Source organism: Canis lupus, chromosome 4, assembly GCF_048164855.1.
Source record: "Canis lupus baileyi chromosome 4, mCanLup2.hap1, whole genome shotgun sequence".
NCBI classification, from domain to species: Eukaryota; Metazoa; Chordata; class Mammalia; order Carnivora; family Canidae; genus Canis; species Canis lupus.
The window spans coordinates 25,312,257-25,337,277 of NC_132841.1; the positions used below are offsets into that span (position 1 = coordinate 25,312,257).

Genomic DNA, 25,021 nt, shown 5'->3' on the forward strand with positions numbered 1-25,021 from the left:
AGGGAGTCTGCTTGAGGTTCTCCCTCTCCTTTCTTCTGCCCCCTGACTCATACGTGCTCACCCACTCTCTCTTTCTCTCTCTCAAATAAATCTAAAAAAAATAAATAAAGTGGGATTTTAAGTGTTCAGTATTTAAAATTAATGAGGGAATTAAAACTTTCTTTTTTTGCCTTTAGATATATTTTTCATATAATGTGTTTGTCCAGCTTTCAGAGCAGTGTTTTAAAGAATCAGAACCATCATATGCTAATGATCTTTGCGTATTGGCCTGCGCACTGCAAAGAGCTGAATCTAAAGAATGGCCGATCCATCCAAAAAATATTCAAGAGTATAGAGAAAAATAAGAATATAATGAAATTTTAAGAATTAATTGTCTGACAAAAATAACATTTATTCAGCACGTATTAGGTGTATATGGTATCAGTTTAGTCGTCTTGACAACTTTATGAGGTAGATATCTCATATAAAGAATAATTTGGATTTTTTTTTTTAAAGATTTTATTTATTTATGAGAGAGAGAGAGAGAGAGAGAGGCAGAGACACAGGCAGAGGGAGAAGCAGGCTCCATGCAGGGAGCCTGCCATGAGACTTGATTCTGGGTCTCCAGGATCAGGCCTTGGATTGAAGGCGGCGCTAAATTCCTGAGCCACCCAGGCTGCCCTAATTTGGATCTCAAGAAATTTGTTCGTGTCCCAAAAAAAAACACCTAAGTCATTGTGCGGAGATTTGACATACAGGTTTGTTTTAATTGTAAAATCTCTATTTTTTATCTCTCTTAATTTTCTGCTACCTTACTATGGAAATGTTAATTTGACAGTGAAAAATTCAATTATATGTCCAGGTTTTTTCAGTGTAAGTTATGGTAGATATGTAAAGGTTTATAAACTTAGTGAAATTGTGTTTTCCTTCAGTAGTGTATAGTTGAGAAAAACATGTGTAATTCACTCTAAAAATTATTAATATTTAATTTTAATTAATTCATTAGAGTAGATTAATAAATCCTGAGTGAGACTTTGAAACATTCAACAATTCTCTCCTTGACTAAGATTTCAGAACAATGCACTTCTTGTATGAGTTGGTATGTTGCCTACAATTGACCTGTTTTCAGAATACAATAAGCATTGCCATCATTCTGAAATACCAATTAGATACTTATTTGTATTTAAAAAACTTCTCAAAAATATCCTATTGTTCATTTAAAGATTGTAAAGCCAGTTTTTTTCCCCCGGAATTAAAAAAAAAAGTAAGATCTTTATCTAATTAAAAGAAAAGCAGAATTAAGTTACTCAGTTTTGATGTGTCCAATTTGTCAAAATATTAAGACTGAAAATAAGTAGGAAAACTTAAGGCAGGAAGTAGGCTATTGAAAATAATCTTTTTAGCATACTGAAGAGACACATTGGGTGTAAGGGGAGGGTGAAATATGGTGTATATAAATACTTCCAGATGAGTGTTGACTAGTAATGGAGAGTAAAGGAAGAAGTATATAGATAAAGAAGCAAAGGAATGTATGACAGGTTTGTTTTGATTTTTCCTGACACTGATAAATATCACAGAAATAAGAGTATGAAGAGAATTAATGACAAGTTCATTGGGAAGTAGAAACCATCATTAGAAATGAAAATAGTTTTAAGAAAGGAAGTTAGAATGAGGAAATATATTTTTCCTACCAATCTAAATCTTTAATAATGTAATCTCTTAAACCTTGGGTAAGTCTTAATTAAGCATGAATGAAAGACATTACTTAATATTCATTCCAAAGCTACCCAAGGCAATAATAGTCAGTTGTAAATTTCTGGGCTGATTATTTAATACCAAAGATTACAACTGGATAATTTGTATAAATCAAGATGAATCATTTCTATAAATGAATATATGTTAGGTTTGAAGTAAAACAATATTTGGAGTGTCAAATGATACTCCATATATAAGATTAAAAGCAAGGAGGGGGCAAGATGGTGGAAGAGTAGGGTCCCCAAGTCACCTGTCCCCACCAAATTACCTAGATTAAAAGCTATAATTGTTTTGCTTTAAAACTAATTATGAAATGCTCTGACACTTTTGTAGTTAATTCTTTATAAAGCTATTTTGCATTATTTCTTCTACAAGTTTTAACATTATGATTTGTATATTTAGGTCTTTAATTGACTTGATTTTGTTAATGATGTGAAGTAGGGATCCAGTTACAATTTTTTTTTTCTTGAAGGAAATCAACTGTCATATCACTATATTGTTAATACTCCAGTCTTTACTCAGTGATCTACAGTGCCAATTTTTATTTATATATAGCTTGGTTTCTGGATTCCCAATTCATTTTTTTTCTAGTCTATTTGTTTGTGCTTGAACTAATGCAGCTCTATTTTTATTTTGCTACTGAAGCTTTATAATAAATCTTGATGTCTGATAGGGAAAGTCCCTATACTTTGTTCTTATTCAAGAATGTTTTTAGTTATTCTTGGCTCTTTTGTACATAAATTTTGGAATAAGATGTCAAGTTCTAAAGAAATTATTTTTGGAATTTTGTTTAGGATTGTGTTGCATTTTTAGATTAATTAGGAAAAATGAGATCTTTACTATATATAAGTTTCTATCTATGCAGATATACATCTCAATTTCTTTTAGGTATTCTTTTATATATTTTAATAACTCATAGGCTCTACATACATTAAATACAGGGTTACAAAATGGTTAGGTGGTTTTTTTTTTCAAATTTACACATCTTATGGTACTGATCATTGCTAAATTTGTTAGCTTCAAAAATTATAGGGACACCTGGGTGGCTCAGTGGTTGAGCATGTCCTCCTTTGGCTCCGGGTGTGATCCTGGGGTCCTGCATCTGGTTCCCTGCCTATGTCTCTGCCTCTCTGTGTCTCTCATGAATAAATAAATAAATCTTTAAAAAATTATAAAAATAATTGTGTTTTGGAAAAAATCCAAACCATGTAGAAGTGATTAAATTTAAAACAAAATGTAGTGTAAGTTATTATCTCTACAGCAGATTGGCCACTAGAATTTTCTGTGATGATGGGAATGTTGTGTATCTGTGCTGTCCAATATGATAACAGATAGTCACATTTAGCTTTGAACATTTGAGATATGGTTAGTGCAACTGATGAATTGGATTTTAGAATTTTATTTAATTTTAAATAATTACATTTATTTTTATTTTATTTTAAAAAGTTTATTATTATTATTATTATTTCTTTTTTTTTTTTTTTTTAGTAATCTCTACATCCAACATGGGGCTTGAACCCACAACCCCACAATCAAGTCATACCCTGTTCTGGCTGAGCTAGCCCCTAATTAATTAAATAGTCATATATGATTAGTTGTTACTAATATTAGTGCAGCTTAGGTTTTAGTACAAAATTGTATCATTTTCTTCACAGATACACATTTTTTTTTGTTAGATTTATTCTAGGTATTTTAAAAATAAAGTGCTATTGTGAGTGGAATATTTTTTCAATAACATTTTTTAGATTATTGCTGGTATTTGGAAACGTTACTGAATTTTTAATTTTTAATTTTTTTTTTTTAACTTGGTTACCTTGTTACCTTCATTAAAAGAAAGATGGTCTTTGGGCTATTCTGAATTCTAGGTTCTTAGATTTTGGGATGAACTGGCATTTGATTCTGAAATTTTAGATTATTTCACATACTAAGTGATTAGTCTTGAGTTGCTCTGAAGCTTCTCAAATAAGATCTAAACTATGGAAATTGAATGAACACAGACTCATTTATGAGGCCTTTATTTTGCTCCATAGATCATTAGAGGATACTCCTTGTGGATTCTCTGATGTTCAGACTCGACTTTGGATATTGAGAAAAAGGCATTTCTAAGGCTTACCTAAACACGAATACATTTTTAATAGTTCATTTCAACTAAATACAAATGTTCTGGAGCACGTGCTTTGTGGTTAGCACAGGCCAAGTATTGGGAGTACAGAGTTTCTTGCCTTTAAGCAGCTAGTAAGTCTGAAAAGACAATTGTAGAAAGAAATCACCTCATTAATGTGGCATTATAGGTAGAGATTTAAGAGTGTGCTTTGGAGCTACTTGCAGCTGTGTGACCTTGATTATGTTTCTTAATCTATGGAAGATCGCTTTTCTTGTAAAAAACAAGGAATATTAAAATAGGATGTTATAATGTGAGGATTGAATGAGATAGTTTATGTGTTTCCCAAATACAAGCTAATGTTATTGTTGGCTACTAAGGAGCTTGGAATGTCTCTCTTGTCTTTTTTATGGGCAGTGGAGAGCACTTAAGGAGTTTAAGCAGGGGAATGACTGGTCGGATTTACGTTTAAAATTATATAAAGCATGTGTCTACAGTAGATGGGTGGATTTGAGGAGATAAATTAGAGGAGGCTGTAGTGGTAGAGTTGTTGATGGATGGCAACCTGATCATTGTAGTTAGGAAATTATGGTTTGGAGAAAGTTCAATAATACTTTAGTGTTATAAAGGTAAATTTAAGGATCGATTAATGAAGAGAGCAAAGGAGACGAGGATGACATTCCAACTTTGGTTTTGGTGACTGAATAGATGATGGTATTTGCAATTGAGTTAGGGAGTATGAGAGGAAGACATGTTAGAGTGGAGAGATTGAGTTCAGTTTTGTTCATGCATACGATAAATATGTGATATCCAGGTAGACCCATTTGGGAGATAGTTTGATTTATGTTTCTGGTGGGTAGAGGATTCATGGCTGGGAGTTGTGTAATGAATAAGCATTATATTTAATTTTACTTTGATATGATGCCGTTCAATAAATGTTAGCTGTTATTACTATTACTGTCATTGTCATCATCATATCCTCATTAAAATAGATGGTATTTAGAGCAATCAGTAGGCACACCTGGCTGGCTCAGTCACAAGAGTGTACAGCCCTTAATCTCTTGGGGTTATGAGTTTGAACTCCATGTTGGATGTAACATACATAGATACATACACATACATATATACACACATGGCTCACTGATACACATCCAAAGGGTCTCCTGACTAAGGTTTTACTAGACAGTAGTAAATGGCTCCTCAGGGTCCTAGAAACCTTGCTCCCAAATTCCTTAGAGACTTGCACTATCTGTAACTCTCTCCCAACTTAAAAATATATAGTCAGTCACTCCTCCCAATCCCAGTGCAGCTTTTTCTGTCTACTGGTCCTAGACATCTCAAGAATTCGTTCTTGACTATGTGCTCCTGAGCCCCAACTTTTCACATCATGGCCCAGTAGCCAAGCAGGGACATGTTACAAGCCAAATTTTAAAATTTCCTTTAATGAAAATATGTAGCTAGTCATTTTGAATAATTATCAATGGTTTTTAAAAATAAAAACATAAAAATCTAATGATATAGAGTGTAGTTCTATTTAAGTGTAAATCTACTTTGTCTTTTCTTCAGCCTTCTGTAATTGAGTTATAATCCTTATTTAGTTTACTAATGAGAATTTAAAATATTAGTTTCATAAACCTTGTAACTTTTTGCTATTATTTTCATTTTAACCCTGTGGTTTACTCTTTAATCGGTTTCTTTGTAAGCTTCTTAAATTTCAGCCTTCGTCTGAAACATTGTTGTGGTGATTAGCATTTTTGGCCTCCCTTTTTTTCCTTTCTAATATGTTTTGATGAGTTTATTCTTTAATTGCTAGGGCTAATTTAACATGTTATTTAAAATTTTGCCACACCTACACTGTCTGTGCCAATTCTATAAAACTTTGCATGCTACCATTAGTATTCTTTGGAGCATGTGGTAATATTTATAGATTTCTTGGAATCTTGTTTAATTCTTAGAGGGCAATCTCAGTTGCAAGTATTTATGGAATATTTTATTGTTGTGGTATGTAGCTAGTGTTGTAGCTTGGCGTTAACTATTTGTGTGACACTGGGTTAGCCATTTAATTTATGACTGGACTGTTTTTGGATTTCACAGTATCTTCAAGGACCTTTCTAGGTTTGAAATTTTATGTTATGCTAATCTTCAGGGAAAGCCCATTTGAATAAATACTCTTTGTTTCAGTCTCAAGGCCCAACCTTTATTACTGGTAGTTGCATATTACTGCTATTCTAGCATAGCTTAATAGTTACATATCATGTATCGATACATTTTACTTATGTGTTCTGATATTTAATTATAAACCTAAATAACCATATCATTTTCCATTACCCTTGATGGAAATGCCATTATTGGATTTTATTCTTTTTTTGCTTCAAGTGTGTCTTCCTTTAACAGCTCAGACAGACAGGGATGAAAGAAATTATTCCTCCTTCCCCTCTCTTGCTTCTTCCCCTCGTCCCTTATTTCTCTCCTTTCCCTCTTCTTTTTTTCCTTCTTTCTCTCTTTGTATCCACTTGTCACCTGTTGCTGTCCATATTTATACAATAAAAGTACTTAAATTTATTTAAAAAATTCTCCACAAGAAAAGTTTTTTTTTTTTTTTTTAAAGATTTATTTATTTATTCATGAGAGACACAGACAGAGAGAGAGGCAGAGACACAGGCAGAGGGAGAAGCAGGCTCCTTGCAGGGAGCCCGACGTGAGACTTGAGCCCAGATCCTGGGATTACGATCTGAGCTGAAGGCAGGTGCCCAACCACTGAGCCACCCAGGCATCCCATACACAAGAAAAATTTTGAACTAATCTTTGGAGGCTTAAATGTTCATTGCTTGAAAAATTTAAGTGAAACCTCATCCAGATGAATATTAATGACCACATTCTAAAGTGGTATATATGTATTTGTTTTTAATACATTTTTTCTAATTTCAAAAGTAATTTGCTTATTATTTACATTTTGAAAAAGCATGAAGAAGAGAATAAGAATAATTTGTAATGCTGTATAATATTTTGAAGTTATGTTTCCAATTCTTTGGAGGAGTATATTGCCATTTTTCTTTTTTAAACTTAATCTTGAACCATTTCCCCATTGTGCTGTAATCTACTGATTATAAATGTGCTTTCTGTAGTATTTGCTTACAATTTTACTTTTCCATAAATAATGCTTGTACACAACACTGACATACTTGTACACAACACTGATGTTTTCTTAATGGAAATTTGTAGTTATGCATTTGTTTCACAATGTGAACACTTTAAACTTCCCTCCATATTTGAGCTAATTGAATCAGTCATTTTACGGAGGTGAAAGCATTTCAAGAAAAAGGGGAGAAGTATTTATTATATGTTCACTGCTGACACTTGAACACTTCATGTATTATCTTACTTGATACACATAGCAACCCGGTGACATAGGTAGTTTTATCCTTACAGAAATTAAGTGGCTTGCCTACTTCAAAAAACTAATTTCTAGCAGAATTAGGACAGTAACACAGGTCTCAGAGGTGTTCTGTGGGGGCTAGAGGCAAATAAAGAAGGTGCTTCCCTGTATTCTTTCCAGCTTCCTTATCTTCTGTTGATTGGAATGAGTGCTTGTCTTTATCCTCTGGTAAATTCAGGCAGAAGAAAGGTTGAGAACTGCCACTATACCATTTTGCAATGTCTGGCTTTTTAGAGGCCATGTTTATGTTTGAATTTAAGAAATAATAAAAAAGCAGAACATCTATCTCATGTTTAAGAAACAGAACCCAACTAAAAAATAGACTGTACCAATTTCCTAAAATGCAGTGTGCAAGAGTCAAGGGAGAGATAAGGAAGATAAAATTGATTTAAAAATATTCCCAGCAAAGTTGAAGGAAAGTTAAAGTTACAGAGATGTGATGAAAAGTTAACCTGGTGTGGAGCAGGGGGAAATCAGATGAGAGAAAGAAATGTTATGGGAAGAATGATCGCTTGAAGTTTGAGATTAGAGAACTAATTTGCTTGGAGAATGGTTCAAAGTGGGTCTTGCAAATTTATCCTTGAGGATCTGGAAACGTACTCTGTGAATTAGAAAAGTAAAACTTTCCTTTTAGTGTTTTGATCAAAATCAGGCTATATCCCTTCCTTGCCTGCTTCTTGCCTATGTGGACTCTTTTTTTTCCCTGACTTCCTTCATCATTCCCTTTAAAAGTCTCATCTTGAGACTTTTAGGATGTTTTAGGATATTTTGTTTTGATTTAATGGGAAAGGAACAGAGAAGAGAGGTGAAATGGGGAAGGAAGAGAAAGTTGGGGAACAGATAAAAGCTGTCTCTTTTTTGACTGTCTTAGGAGGTAAAGACATAGATAGGTAGAGGGAGAAGTAGGCTTCTTTCAGGGAGCCTGATATGGGACTCCGTCCCAGGATCCTGGGATCAGGACCTGAGCCAAAGGCAGATGCTCAACCACTGAGCTTCCTAGGTGCCCCTAAACTTCTTAACTTTCATAAAAATGTTTTAATAAACTTCCTCACTCATTAGGTTAATATTTATGATTTTTATTGTAATGTTAAATAAAACTGATAAACATTCTTTTAGTGAACTCTAAATACTATAGGTGTTTGATACCTACCATTGTCCGTTTATTAAAAAAAATTTTTTTTACCATTATCCATTTATAAAAATATACAAGCAGGCTCTTTTCTTAGCTTTTTTTTTTTTTAAGATTTTATTGATTTATTCATGAGAGACACACACACACACGCAGAGGCAGAGACACAGGCAGAGGGAGAAGCAGGCTCCATGCAGGGAGCCCCATGTGGGACTTGATCCCGGGACTCCAGGATCATGCCCTGGGCCGAAGGTGGCGCTAAACTGCAGAGCCACGGGGGCTGCCCAAATTTTTATTTCTATTACACTTTTTGCCGCCAGATTTTATCCTTGTGTAATGTATTTTTGTGCGTGAATTATCTTTTTATGTAATATATTATGCATATATTATGAAGGTAATATATTTTCATATATTAAAGCCTTTCATGCATATTAATCACTCTATCATAGATCTCCACAACAAATTATGCCTGTATATTGAATTAAAAATATCTCCTAGTCATTAAATTATATTTAACATATAGTTAGTAAAACAACATAAATGTAATAAAATTTTGTTAAATATTAAGCAAGGAAACATTTTATTGGAAATGCATCTTTTAATGAGGTGGATGAAACTAATTTATTTCATTTAGTTCAACCTTTCTTGGATAAATAATACTCATTGCTGCAATAAGATAATGTTTAGCATTAATTTTATTTCCCTTTTTTCTTTTAGAGATGTGTAGAGGTTCAGGATAGGCCCCCCTCAGAATGTGACACTTTGGTATGTGGATTATTTTGAGCTGAAGGTGCTTGAGAACCTGTGGGTGCATGAGAAACTGTTGCCCCTCCCTTAAATGGGCAGAAGAATCTAAATTGGGGATCTTTCCCAGAATAAAGATTAACAGAGATAAATTATATCTGAGTGACACATTTATATAATAGGACAAATATCTAATTAGACACATATCTCTCTCTCTTTTAATTGAGAGAAAGAGAGCAAGGAGGGGCAGAGGGAGAAGGAGAGAGAGAATCCTAAGCAGGCTTCATGCTCAGCAAGGAGCCTGACTTGGGCTCTATCTCATGACACTGAGATCTTGACCTGAACCAATCAAGAGTCAGACTCTTAACTGAGCCACCAGGTGCTCCCAAACATCCCTTCTAATTGCCCTGTACATTCCTTTCCTTGAAATCCCAGACCCCTACCCTCTTCTCCTTATTTCAGAATGATAGGTGTACCTCATTTTGTTTGACTGTCTTTGGGATTTCCAAAACTGTGGACTCCCCATACATACACCTATTAAATTTGATTTTCTTCTGTTAATCTGTCAATTTGGTTCTTAGACTAGCTAGAGGGACCTTGAGGGGGATAAGAGGTCTTGCTCCCTAAGAAGGGGATGAGGAATTCTTGCTCCTTATCAGGTGAAAATGCTGAAATATATGTTCACATAATTCATTGGATGGTAAATGAAGCAGAGTGTTGTTTCAGCGGCATCACTCAGTTGTTTGAGCTTCTCTATTATCAAATGATCTATCATCAAAAATTACTTTTATTTGTCTATCAGCTGATTATTTGATTAGGTCCTTCAGTTTTTTTGGAAGCAAAGAATTAGAAACCACCTGACTTTCCAGTCATTAGAGTCGTTAAAGACATGCAATTCTAGGAAATATACCAAAAAAGGCTTTGGTAAGACTTCCTAAATAGCTAGTAATTATATCTTTTAGTGCTTTACCTATTAGCATATGTTTACCTAAACATTTTAGGAGATGTTGGGGAAAGTTAAATATTGTTAATTTCAAAAGGATTTTTTTTTTTGATAAAATATTTTTATTGAATGCCTTAACCATGTTTTAGTCAAAACTATTCATCTAGTTAAAGGCTGTTATTTGCCTTGGAATCATTGGTAAAATTGTTCTTCATTGTCAAATCAGATTTACTTTCATGGTAGAAAAAAGTCTGGCTTCATTTTTCAGTTCAAATAAATGATTTGACTTGTTTTTCTGTAACATCCATGTTCTGATATTTAATCATTAATAGATAAACGGAAGATAAGGAAACTTGTTTTAAATTTGTTGCTTGGAGGAAATAGTTCACACTTTCTTATTTTTTTTAATTGGAAACTCTCTTAGCTTTGCTTCACAGGACTCTTCCTATGAAGAGTCTTCATTGGACTTCATAGGACTCTTCTTGACAAATAATGCATTCTTTGACAATGTACATGGGATGGAAAAGATAAACTTTTTAAAGAAAAGTGTAATCAGCTTGTGCCCCATTCCATGATATATCTGAAAATAGGACATCCTGTGACAGTTCTCCATTTATATATTGTAGCTTCATTCTTTACAGAAATAATGTATAAAACAGTAATCTCTGCAGTCAGTTTATGGTATTTTACTTAAAGAGGCTTTGCAGGCAAAAATATTATGAACTGTTTCTTGTTAAGGACTTCAGAGGTTTTTATACCTCAGCCACTGCAGTATGCTTCTTTTCAGGAGGGGTGAGAGATTTGCCATTCTTTTTATAGAGTAAAGGTACTTGTGAGGGGGAGGCAAGAAAGGGGAATCCACATGACGTTTCTGCTAGGGCCTCTGACCCATTGTCAGGCAGCTTAGTTTTTAGGAAAGGGTTGAATACAAGTGAAAATTGAAAACCTGGGAATTGCCACTCATTGTTTATTTTTGTCTGTGTACTCCTCAGAAAGCTGTTTACCTTTAGCACTACAAATATATGGTAACTTAGAAGATACTTGTTGTATCTAGAGCAATTTCTGTTTTATAGACAGGGAAAGTGAGACTTAAAGAAATGAAATAATGCCAGTGGTTATGAAGCTAATAAGTGGGTAAGTCAAGGAACTACCTTATTTTTCCTCCTATGTCACACCACCTAGGACATAATGTGGTACATAGATTTTTACTATGTATTTAATGAGTGAATAACTGCATATTGTTTTGTTAACACTTAAATACTTACTGTAATATTTTCTTGGAATTTTGAACTTCTGGATGAGTATAACATTACAGATTATTCGCCACAGAAGAATACTGAAGATACCTTGTGTTTTTGAACGTCAGACTGATCCTACTTCAGTTCTTGGGTGGTGTCTCTGATACTGACTAATAGAACAGCAAAGAACTTAGGCATTAGCGTTTAAGCAATTAAGACAGAGACCTGGGGCAGCCCAGGTGGCTCAGCGGTTTAGTGCCGCTTTCAGCCCAGGGCGTGATCCTGGAGACCTGGGATCGAGTCCCATGTTGGGCTCCTTGCATGGAGCCTGCTTCTCTCTCTGCCTGTGTCTTTGCCTCTCTCTCTGTGTCTCTCATGAATAAATAAATAAAATCTTAAAAAAAAAAAAAAAAGACAGAGACCTGTAACAGTGTGGTAGTGCTTGTTTACAGGGGTTAAGTAACTGTATGTTGATAGCCATAGGGAGATGTCCATGAGGCAAATGTACTTGTGTGTTTATATGACCAGTATTTTTTTGTTTCTGTGTTACAGGTATTCTCTTAAACCAAATGACCAAATCTTGGCTGAAGACAAACACAAGGAATTGTAAGTACATTAAACCCTAGGTGGTCTATAGTTCGCTCTTCTATCGAGATGTATAAACAATCTGATTTTTTTAATTATATAAAATAAAAAGATGTAATTAGCGCTATGACCTTACTTGTAGTAAGAGTAGGATAATTTACATTACATAAAGTTAACATGGGAAATAATTCTTCTTGTGTGCACGTTACAACATGTAGTATTGTAGTCCATCATCTAGACTAAGGGCATTTTGGGAAATATGTAATTTCATGATCTTTCCTCAGATAAAATATTAAGTTGTTAATTTTGGCTTTTACCCAATTGACTTCCCCACTCTCATGATTAAGATGGCAAAATATAATTTTATTCCTTTATGAAAAGTTAAGTGCCCAGTACTGATTGACATAAGGCAAAAACACTTTAAATATGAAGTTTGAAATATGAACAAAATTTTGTTCCTTTAAAAAATTTTAATGTTCTTAGGGTTCTTTCAGGTAAAAATAACTTGAACATAAGATTCTGGAATACCTCCATGGCTATTTTTCTACTCTGTTGTTGTATTTAAAAGATTATTATTTCATAGGAACTTTGAGGTTTTTTTAAAAAAATGACCGGTTTGGGGGCAGCCCAGGTGGCTCAGCGGTTTAGTGCCGCCTTCAGCCTAGGGCATGATCCTGGAGACCCAGGATCGAGTCCCACGTCGGGCTCCCTGTATGGAGCCTGCTTCTCCCTCGCCCTCTGTCTCTGCCTCTCTCTCTCTGTCGCTCATGAATAAATAAATAAAATATTTATTAAAAAATGACAGGTTTGGGAATTTTAAAAATTCATCTTAATCTTTTTAGTATCATGACATTGTCCGAAGAGGACAGCTAAAAAAGAATTTATATGCTTCTATTTTCTAGTTAGTCTTTTTTTTTTTTCCCATTTTGGAGTAAGAAAGTTCTGATGACTTTAATTATTATGCAAACACCTGATGTCAAATAATACTGTAGAATTAAGAATTTGAGGAATCTGTGGCTGGTTATACACCTTCAAGTTGGACCACAATACTTGATAATACTTAAGGTTCTGGGGCCTGTGGGTGGCTCAGTGGTTGAGTGTCTGCCTTTGGCTCAGGTGGTGATCCCAGGGTCCTGGGATCGAGTCCCGCATCAGGCACCCTGCCAGGGAGTCTGCTTCTCCCTCTCTCTATGTCTCTGCCTCTCCCTGTGTCTCTCATGAATAAATAAATAAATGAATCTTAAAAAAATTAAAAAAAATACTTGGGATTCTATCCAATTAATAAGTATATTGGTGAATTTTACGTGCTTCCTTGGGAATTTCCCTAATGTTTGACACTCCCTAATGTTTAAAGATATGTTAACTTTGAATACAGGTCCCTTATGGTTTAGTTTAATGCAATCTTTAATTTGTATACATCTATATGGAGAATAACTTTTTTTTGATAGAGTCCCTCAAGCGTATTATTTTTAGGCACAACATAGAGAATAATAGTCAATGATATTGTAATACCATTGTGTGGTGACAGAGTGTACCTACACTTGTGGTGAGCATACAGTAACCTAAAGGTGTTATATCACTATGTAGTATAGCTGAAACTAGTGTAACATTATATGTCAACTCTACTCAAATAAAAAAGTGCACACACAAAATATTTTGTTCTCAGGTTGTATAGTTTTGTTTTTTTTTTAAGATTTAATTTATTTTTTTTTTCATGAGAGACACAGAGAGAGGAAGAGACATAGGCAGAGGGAGAAGCAAGCTCCATGCAGGGCGCCCGATGGGGGACTCAATCCTGGACTCAAGATCACACCCTGAGCCAAAGGCAGATGCTTAACCACTGAGACTCCTAGGCATCCCTGTATAATGATTTTTTAAAGTACTTTTAAAACTGCTTTTAAAAATCTTTTCAGAATTATTTCATCCTTCATATTGAAGACATTGTAATAAGTGTTAATCTTAACATGATAGGACCAATGTGTAGGGAGATGATTTCTTCAAGAGTTCTTTTTTTTTTTAAATTTTTTATTTATTTATGATAGTCACACACAGAGAGAGAGAGAGAGAGAGAGAGAGAGAGAGAGAGAGAGAGGCAGAGACACAGGCAGAGGAAGAAGCAGGCTCCATGCACCGGGAGCCCGACGTGGGATTCGATCCCGGGTCTCCGGGTTCGGGCCCTGGGCCAAAGGCAGGCGCTAAACCGCTGCGCCACCCAGGGATCCCTCTTCAAGAGTTCTTACAGTCAATATATCCCATTATTATGCTAGCTTTTCAATATTTTCATATTTGTTCTATTCTCATTTGACTATAATCTCCCTTGATAGAGGGTTATCAAGTATACTGTCATTAAATTTTATTCAATTTCTTTCTTTACTGCCAAGTATAATCAATGAACGTTGGTGATTGTCACTGTACCATTGGTTGGTTACTTGTTATTTATAGGTCTGATAACAGAGCTCTTTTGGTTTGGGAATTGAGTAGTCAAGCTAGAGACTCCTTTGGCCTTTCTAGACTACGACAAATATTAGAAATTACAGAAAACTGCTTTTAAAGAATATATTCATATTATTTAGTATGTAACTTACATAGTGTGTTAATTCATTTAAAATTTCATTTACCGTCTATGATATAGTTCACCCCTAAGGTAGACTAAGGGTAGACTTTTTTTTTACTTAGATTTTATTATGAAAAAATTCAAATATGCAGTATAAATTCACCCATGTACTCAGCAGCTAGATTTTATCATTATCATCACCTGTCTATCAGTATATATTCACCCATGTACTCAGCAGCTAGATTTTATCATTATTATCACCTGTCTATCCATCTGTTTCTTTATCAGTTTTTCCATGGAACTACAGACATCAGAATGTTATCCTCTGTATATTTTAACATGCATCAACTATAAGTCAATACTTTGTAGAGCTTTTTTCTTTATGTGAAAATTTCATGCCATGAAATGCACACATCTTAAGCATACATTTGTTGAGTTTTGACAAATGCATAAATGTTTGCAACCTGGGACACCTGGCTGGCTGAGTTGGTGGAACATGGGACTCTTGATCTCAGGGTCTGAGTTCAAGCCCTACACTGGGTGTGGAGATTACTTAAAAATAATATCTTAAAAAAAATAAGTGTGTGTAACCCAAACCTCTAGATATAGAACATTATCACCACCCCAGAAGGTTTCTATATGCCTGTTTGTATTTAATCTCTGCTCTTATTCTCCCAGAGGTAAACTGTTATGATTTTTCTAGCACAGATTAAGTTTTCTCTATTCTAGAATTTCTTATAAATGGAATCATATATGTATATGTATATACACCCTGTTTTATATAACTTTTCACTCAGTATTAAATTTTTGACATTCATCCGTATATCAATTAACTTCTTTTCATTGCTTATTAATATAATCCATTTGTTTATCTGTTCTCTTATTGGTACATCTATACTGTTTCTTTTCCAGTTTTTGGCTACTGTGAATAAAGTTGCTTTTGACATTTTTGTTCAAGTTTTTTTGTGAGCATATTTTTATTTCTCCTGGATAATTAGGAGTAGATTTGCTGAGTCAATAGGATAGTAGTTTTTTTGGGGTCTATAAGAAACTACTAGATTTTCTTCCAAAGTATACATGCCATTTTGCATTCTCTTCAAGGTATGTAGTCTTATGGTAGATTAATAGCTCAATTTCTTTTTTCTTTCTTTCTTTCTTTCTTTCTTTCTTTCTTTCTTTCTTTCTTTCTTTTTAATAGCTCAATTTCTTAATCTAATGTGATTGGAAAAGAAATTGTATATAGTGACAAGAAAAATACATTAAAATTTTTTTTTAGAAAAATATGTTATTAATGATAGCAGATATTTAGATTATTAGACCTTTTTTGTTAGGATTCCTTAAAAAGCAATAGAAAATCACATTTTTTAGGTTACTCTTTGCTTTAGTTATTTTATTTCAATTAAAAAGGTGGTAGTGGGGATCCCTGGGTGGCTCAGCGGTTTAGTGCCTGCCTTCGGCCCAGGGCACGATCCTGGAGTCCCAGGATCGAGTCCCACGTCCGGCTCCCGGCATGGAGCCTGCTTCTCCCTCCTCCTGTGTCTCTGCCTCTCTCTCTCTCTCTCTCTCTATGATAAATAAATAAATAAATCTTTAAAAAAAAAGGTGGTAGAAAGGGGTCTAAAATCTTATCAGGGGCCGCATGACTTGTGTCTTAACACTTATATATTACACATTTTATAGAAAACACAAATTTTGTTGGCCATTGTAAAATGATATCTACTGTACAATTGGATTAGTCTTAAATGATGTTATTTTTCCTGGGCAGTTAATTTAACTCTGTGGAATATTACCCAGTTATTAAAATGTTTTTAGGAAAAGATTAATATCATAATGATTTTTTTTTTTTTGTCTCATAATGATTAATTAAATGAAAAATCTTGCTTGTGTATAGCCTAGAATAAAATTACAGAATAGTAGATTTTGAGGTGACTGGATTATGGATGAATTTTATTTTATTCTTTTGTACTTTCATGTGTATTTTGTTTTACTTATTTATTAAAATATTTTTTTTAAGTACGCCCTATGCCCAGTGTGGAGCCCAGTGTGGGGCTTAAACTTATAACACTGAGGTCGAGGTCTAATCTGAGATCAAGAGTCGGTTGCTTAACTGACGGGGCCACTTAGGTGCCCCTATGTGTATTTTAAATCTTATTTAATGGGTTGTGTTATTTATTTCTCTGGCCAGAAAAGAAAAAAAAAAAGAACTTAATGAAAGAGATGAAAATTTCCTAAGTTTACATTGTTAAATTAATATACTTACCTATTACGAGGTGCACTTTTTCAACTTTGTAATTGAACTACGTGAGAAAAGATAGTAAGGGTCTAAAGGGCTGAAAGGGTCTAAATTAAAAAAACAACAACAAATATTTGTATAAATATAACCCGAAGTTTTCCTTCTTCTTTCTTCTGAATAACTAGTGTATATGTAACTAAAGGTCTTATACTTGATAGTATTGTCACTTTATTGTTTTGGCATTAGTTGATCATCTTAATTCTTTGGATGTTGGCTCTCTGATATGTAGGTTTCAACGTATACACTATAGAAAACTCTGAGTTAAGTGTGCCGCTGTTAGAGCATACTGTTAATTTTTAAAAATTCAACACCAAAGCCCTTTATGAAGGCTTCTCTTAAGTAATTTTACTTTTATCTTTACAATTAAAATTAACCAAGATGTCTTTGTCCTCAAGACCAAACTTTTAAAAAATACCATGAAAAATATAGATCTAAAACAATTTAATTGTTCAGTTAATAGTTCCATGGTTTGTTCTTAAAACATTATTATTGCTTCTTAATTTTTCTGTTAAAGACAGTTTTGATTCATCACGATATTATAAAAATGCATTGGTAGCATCACATTAACCAGCTTTTTGAAAATGTACTTTAGTTTTGTGTATACCAATAGGTAAGTACAGTGATTAACACTGTGTTGGTATAAATTTATGTGGTAATATTAATTATATTTTCATTTAAACTATTCTTAGTTCCCCAAACGTGGTGATTCAGATTCTATATAAACTTAGTCACTTATGCTTCACAGTTACACCCTTTATTTTTCTGTCTGGGGAAATTGGACATATAACAAAACAGGGAAGATTGGTCAGCAATGTCTGTGACCCTTGTTTTTTTTTTAAGCAGAATGTTTTTTCTCCAATTCCTGTTTTTAAATGTTCTACATAGTAAAGATTCTGGAGGATGATTTTAAATAGGGAAAGCCAACTAATTTGGGATGTAATTAATCCAAAACTATGGAATTTATACTTTGTTCTATACATGGTCCAATAATGAAATGGTTTCATTAGTCTTCCATAGATTTTTCTTTTTCTTTTTTTTTCTTTCTTTTTTTAAAAAAAGATTTTATTTATTCATGAACGACACAGAGAGAGAGAGAGAGAGAGAGAGAGAGGCAGAGACACAGGCAGAGGGAGAAGCAGGCTCCATGCAGGGAGCCTGACGTGGGACTCGATCCCAGGACTCCAGGATCATGCCCTGGGCCAAGGGCAGGTGCTAAACTGCTGAGCCACCCACGGATACCCTTCCATAGATTTTTCTTAGAGTATTAGTTTTGTAAATGTAGTAATTTAAAATAGAAAATCATCACTATTTCATTTAGTAAATATTTTTTCACCTACTTACCTGTCACTCTGCTAGGTACTATTTACAGTAAAGATACTGACTTCATTTCTAAATGGAGATTTACTCTCCAATTTAATATTACCTTATATTGCAAAAACAGTTTCATAAATTGGAGATTTTGTAATACTGGATTTTCTTACTGCTGGATATACCTGCAGTTACAGAAGATAGGACTGTTTTGTTTCCATGAATATTTGTTCATTTTATGAATATCTAAATTTTATATTACCTTGACTAGAATACGGAGATAAGAACATACAGATTCAGATAAGTTAAAAATTGACTGGAGTTAGGGGCAAATTGTAAAGGCAAATAGACATAAATTCAGAAGTATCCATGCAACTTTAAATACAGACAGAAGTAATTTGATCTGAGGATTTTTTGTCAGTTTGCTGTACTGCATGAGACAGGGGGGAAAACTTCTTTAAAAGAGATTCACTTTATTTACTTGACTTTTCAAGATAGCTGCCAAGATAAAGATGTATCAAGACTCAAGATAATGCCTGTGAATTTTTACAGGCGTTGTATTCTGTTCTAGATGAAGGATATTTTCCCATCTCATAGTGAGTGAATTCTTTTTAATGATTATTTTTAATGTCAGAAATTATTTTGTCTCAATATCTCACTTAATTTTTTAAATTTTGTCCTATATGAATTATATTGTATTTAAGTTTTTCTCAATTCAGATTATGATGAAATGGGAGATAATAAATGAATATGTTCATTAAAATAAATGAATTTATTCACCCTTCAAGGGGTTTGAAGCACAAGTATTGCCAAGAACACTGGGAAACCTTGATCTTTGGTTCAGTGTAAAAATATAACGTCTTAGAGAATAGCTCCCAATTTCTAAATCAGCAGGAGAGATTTGTAAGTATTTAAGTCACATGTTTAAGAACATGTTTAAGGACACCTGGCTGGCTCACTTAGTAGAGGATATGACTCTTGATCTTGAAGTTTTGAGTTTGAACCCTGTGTTGGGTGTAGATTTTGCTTAAAACAAAAAACAATTCATGTTCAGAGCTCTTAGAATCATTAACATCTGATATGCTCTTAAATCCATTATTAATATTCTGACTTAGCAGTTCTTTGAAAACATCAAGATTGTTTTATAAGAATAACATCAGGATTGATGCCTGTAAAGAGGGACAAAACTAGCAGATGGAAGTTGAAATTGAAATAGAGAACATTTAGGGCACCTGGGTGGCTCAGTTGGCTAAGCATCAGTCTGCCTTCGGCTGAGATCATGATCCCAGGGTCCTGGGATGGAGTTCCGGGCTGGGCCCCCTGTTCCTCAGGAGACTGCTTCTCCCTTTGCCACTCTCTGTCACTCATGCTCTCCCTCTCTCTTAAATACATTAATAAGATATTTTAAAAACACAAATAGAGAACATCTAGTGTCAACCATACGTCCATTAAAAATTTTTAAATGTGGAAAAAAGCCACTTAGGAACAACAACAAGGTTAAATGTTTAATATTTTTTCAATATTCATAAAGAAGTTATAACATTTTAAATATCATAGATTTAAGGATTTATTTATTTATTTGAGAGAAAGAGAATGCATATGCAGGCACAGGCTTGCAGTGGGAGGAACAGAGGGAAAGGGAGAAAGACTCTCAAGCAGACTCCACCAGCTGAGCATCGAGCTCACACTGGGCTCAACCCCAGGACCCTGAGATCACCACCCCAGCTGAAACCAAGAGTGGGTAGCCCAACTGACTGCATCACCCTTGTTTCCCTATCATGTATATTTTTATGGCCCCTTTCTCAAGGGCCACTTTCTTTCATGTCTTTTAAATTCCAGAATTTTGAATCTAGAAATAAACCCCAGAACTAATACCCATTTTTTATAATGAGTTGGGTGGGATTTATATGACTTTTGCAGGTTACACTGCTGCTTACTGACTACTGGACCAGAACCCAAGTCTCCTGATTCCTATTTAAGTGCTTCATCTGTCATACCAAGCAGCTCCCTAAGTATACAGTGGTTGGTTTTTGTTTTTGTTTTGTTTTGTTTATGATGAAAAGAGTTGATATCCATTGCAAGACTCAGTAACTGGTTATAAAGGACTCAATAGCTTTATCAAGACTCAATGACTAATTTTATTTTATAGTAATGTGGTTTTAGAAATCAGCTTAGACGAATAGTTACTACTGAGTGAGCAGAAGAAACTCAAATATTTGTAAGCCTGACTTCCAGATGCAAGTCCCTTCTCATTCTTCCAAGGAAGTGGTATGCTACAAAGGTTTTTGGCCAACTTGATTCTAAAAGCTTTGAGAGATATTATGAAATAAGTCAATTTTATAGTTATAATTTAGTTTAACTGTTACACATTTACAACCACCTATAATGTGAAATAATTTTTTTTTCTTTTTTACTTTTCAATTCTTTGAACATTCACAATCTACATGGTATGTGAAATAATTTTAAAGTTATTTCTTTTTTTTTATTCTTACTCCTTTGAACATTCAGAATTTTATCATTGACGTCTTTGTCACCACTAGAACCTTTTTTCTCTAGGACACATTAGTCTTCTTTGATCTCATTTGATTCCATGTATGATACTTTCATTGGATGTTTCATCCTAAGCTGTAAATGCCTCTTACATGAGAAAAGTGTTTTTTTTTTTAAATTCATTTTGATATACAGTCATGATCTTTGTAAGGTAACTGTTTACTATATTGCTTTTTAAATTGATCTTTAAAAGGCTGTAACATTTACCATTTGTGCTTATGAAGCTATGCTTCCAGGAGTACATACTACTAAATGTGTGTTAGATTTTTTGCTCCTTTTTAAAAATAATACTATCAGGTATCTTCTGTGAGAATCCCAAACTCGCATTGATTGAATTTATTTCAGGCAACTATAAATGATTCTCAACTTATCTGTGGCCAGAGTTTATCCTTTCTGGTGAACTTTTGACTGTGCTCTCACTTTAAAATTCTAGGATTTCATAGTTTCTTCTTATCTGTTGTTATACCTGGATTATGAAATTTATGAAAAATTTGCTTATTTTATTGTTTGGAACAAAATTATTAACCCTGTCAGAAAGAAGTCATTACAGGAGGCAATTTTAGGATTTATATTCATGAATGTATGATAGATAAATGAAAAAATATAAGATATTATTGGTGAAATCTTAAAACCTTAATCCTAACTTGCTACCTTCTGCTTTTGAAGAAATGTGTGCTGCTTTGGACTTAGCATTGGAAGAAACTTATGTATGAGTTTTCCCATAGACTACAATCTTGGTGTATCAGTTCCACTATGAGTATTAAGAAATAAGGAATTTATTATAGGAATTAAACCTTATTCAGTTGTGGGGAAAACTAGGGAGGTAAAGGCCCACCAAGAATCAGAGAAAAGTCCAGTCCTGGTGTAGGTTCATGAATCCACCTGTGAGGAGCCTGGTAGGTTAGCTCTTTGCAGTTACCACCTCAGAATTTTCAGTGAAACATCTGGTAATAGGCTTGGGACTATTTAGGAAGGTGAGCTAGAAGTGGAGTGGAGAAAAATAAAAGCAAATTGGAATTCTCTGTCTTTCATACCTGTGATCAATACCTACCTTTAGAATGAAATGGCTGCTGCTTTATTTGTACCCCCCCCAAATTGTACACAGTTTTTTTTGTGTGGTTAATTCCTAATGTGAAACCATATAGGGAAGGAAATTCTAGGAAATACACTTCTGTTTGACACCTTGTAGAACTTGCTACACTTGGATAAATCATTAATTTTCTGAATTTAATGTCTTTATTTGTAAAATAGTAATAATTCCATGTTTGTCATATTAAGTTTAATGAGAGTTAAATGAAATTATATATGTGAAAAAGTTTTGAACTATGAAAAGGTTATATAAAAGTTACTTGTGTGATACAAGTTTTTGTGAGTGTGATGATGTTTATGAAAGCTCTTGAACTGGCTTTTGTTCTTGGAGTAGCTGCCTCTCAAATATCATTGTGGGATTAGATTAGTGCTTTGCCATTTTATTATTATCCATTAAGCAAATGATTTCTTTAATTACCTACTTTTCTTTTACTCTGTTCACTAATCCTATTGTTTAGTTTCTGAGTTTTTAGCCTGAAATTCATTAGGAAAAAATGCCAATGGACTTCTTTGTTGTTTTAAATTTATTATTATTATTATTATTATTATTATTATTATTTTTTCTATCTCTTTGATGTTTTGGGTGGAAGGTTGGGGTGTCTCCTGAAACTTTATCCAGAGCATTTTAGTCCAAGTGTAAGTTCATTGATCCTTTGTTACAAACAATTTACTTGACAGTATTTCAGGGTGTCATATCTATGGGGCGAATATTCATTATGGTCAATCTGGGATAGAGAGAGCAGAAACTGCTGATATGTTGAATTCTTCTTTACCTTGGTCTACACCAAACAGGAATATTTTGAGAATGAAGACAAATTTCTGCCTGAAAAATAATGTAAGGGTTATGTCAACACTATCTGTTTTCTCTTAAGGACTGAGTCAGACTTTTTTAGGAATAATACAGATTTGGAAGTTTTGGGGAACTTTTAGTGTTTACTGGCAGCTGATCTAATCCTTGAAAACATTTTCTTTTTACTAACTGTAAGTATTGATTTGTTTTTGGAAAGTATGAACAATTATATAACACGTATTAAAAAACAAGGAAAAGAGGGGCTTATTTTGGTTACTTTTGTGCTCTAATTTAATCCTCATAGCAGTCCTAGAATGTAACTATTATAATCATTCCCATTTTATGGGAAACGGGCTTGGAACAATTCCATAACTTCTCTTATAGTAGAAAAGGATAGACTGATTTGATTTCAGGTCTATTTTATTGCTTTGTGCTTTGCCCAATTAGGCAAAAATTAGGAGTAAATTAGGAGAAAGAGTATTTTTGACTTTTTTGGGAGGAGTAATAATATTTAAAATGAACACACCTGCCTCACAAAGCATTTGAAGGTACTTGTGATGGATATTACATTTCATAAGTTTTAATATGGTTTAGTAGAAATTTGCCTTAATTTGTAGGTAATACTGTATTTTGGGGGGTCATTAATGTCTAAGGTAAAATCTTAGAAGATAATCTGAGCTCAAGTTGATGAATGGAAATCCAATATTTCTGGGATCCCTGGGTGGCTCAGCGGTTTAGCCCCTGCCTTTGGCCCAGGGTGCAGTCCTTTAGTCCCGGGATCGAGTCCCATGTCGGGTTCCTGGCGTGGAACCTGCTTCTCCCTCCTCCTGTGTCTCTGCCTTTCTCTCTCTCTCTCTGTGTCTATCATAAAATAAATAAATAAATCTTAAAAAAAAAAGGAAATCTGATATTTCTAATAGACTAGGTCATTTCTTGAAGTTCAGTGTATATATAAATTTATTCTTTGTGATGCTAGCTCCCTCTGTGGAACTTCATTATGATTGCAACTTGACTTTTTCGATTATTTAGCAAAATGATTGAAACATTTAGAATAGATTTTAAATTTTTCTTGAAAAATTTTACTTTATATCCTAATAACTCCAAGTGTTTTTCTTGTAAGAATGGTACTTTTATAAAAATATCTCACCTCATACATAATGAATTTTAATAGCACATGCGAAGTGAAACCGCCTTGCTCAAACATTCCTGCAAGTTGTGTGCTTTTTTGTTTGGGAAAGCCAGAAATACTTGCAATTTCTAGGTCTGTAGCTCTGTGTCAGGTTAGACAGAAGGAGATAAAAAATGCCTAATAGGGACGCCTGGGTGGCTCAGTGGTTGAGTCTATCTGCCTTTGGCCCAGGGTGGGATCCTGGGATCCTGGGATCCTGGGATCCGGGATCGAATCCCACATCAGGCTTTTTTGCTTCTCCATTGGGCTGTGTCTCTGCCTCTCTCTCTGTGTCTCTCATGAATAAATAAATGAAATCTTAAAAAAAAAAAAAAAAAGAAAAAAATGCCTAATGGGAGATTTGGAAAAAAATATTTTGGAGTGTGGAGTTTGAATGTATGGGCTTTATTTGTATGTGTGTGGTTTGTTTTGTTTTGTTCTTTGAGTTTTTCAGTGTTGAATTGGGTGAGAAAGTATTCATTAAAGGATTTTTTTTTTTTTTTTTTTTTGTCTTGTTGAAGAGAGACAAAATTTCTGCCTTGTAGAAAGAGCAAAGAGGTATCTTAGCAGGATCCGAAAACTCAACAAAGAAATGTAGGAAATATCTTTCACATATTTCTGTAAATTTATGCTCTTGTAAAGAAAATTCTTGGGCAGCCCCGGTGGCCCGGCGGTTTAGCGCCGCCTGCAGCCCAGGGCATGATCCTGGAGACCCAGGATCGGGTCCCGCATCAGGCTTCCTGCATGGAGCCTGCTTCTTCCTCTACCTGTGTCTCTGCCTCTCTCTCTCTCTCTCTCTCTGCCTCTCATGAATAAATAAATAAGTAATCTTTAAAAAATTTTGTTATTAAATCCTACTACTGATTTCCTTCTGCAAGAGTGTGTATATTTCTTTTACCACCACTTTTTCTCATTTGTTTCCCAAACTATTTTATATTTAAATATTAAATTGTATAATTATTTTTTCAAAGATATTTTCCATTCTAGAATGAGGGCAGAGGGAATATGATTAGCTTCCAAGATGGAATTTAGAATAATGGACAACTGATATCAACCATAAAGCTGGGGACTAAGATGTAATGAAGATAGGAAAGCACTAAAGTGTATGTGCTCTTTGAATTTATAAAAGTTTGACTATACTCTTTTACTTACTAAGTAGGATTGAAGACGTTATTAGGATCATGCATGAATAGGCTTTTAAATAATTTTGTAGGATAATTATCTTTGAACCCTTCATTAGTACTAAACATATTTATTCTGTTAAAGTATAATGTAGTTTATACAAACACAGGCATGCAGCGTGGTGGTACAAAGAAATTCATTTTTATATTTGTTGACCTTAACTGATCTCAGATAATT

The 25,021-nt window shown here is 34.0% G+C and overlaps 1 protein-coding gene across 20 annotated transcripts in view; it reads left to right on the forward strand.

Moving 5' to 3' along the window:
• The window catches only part of ADK (adenosine kinase), a 506,565-nt gene that overhangs the window by 50,994 nt on the left and 430,550 nt on the right, over positions 1 to 25,021 (forward strand). For 16 of the 20 annotated variants that reach the window (XM_072823669.1, XM_072823668.1, XM_072823681.1 and 13 more), the window contains one exon: positions 11,878 to 11,931. The exons of 3 other annotated variants lie outside the window; for them this stretch is intronic. In XM_072823669.1, the coding sequence (XP_072679770.1) occupies positions 11,878 to 11,931 (54 nt within the window). Of the gene's footprint in view, positions 1 to 11,877; positions 11,932 to 19,985; positions 20,088 to 25,021 lie in introns of all 20 variants that reach the window. One more of the 20 variants, XM_072823662.1, reaches the window with a different exon arrangement.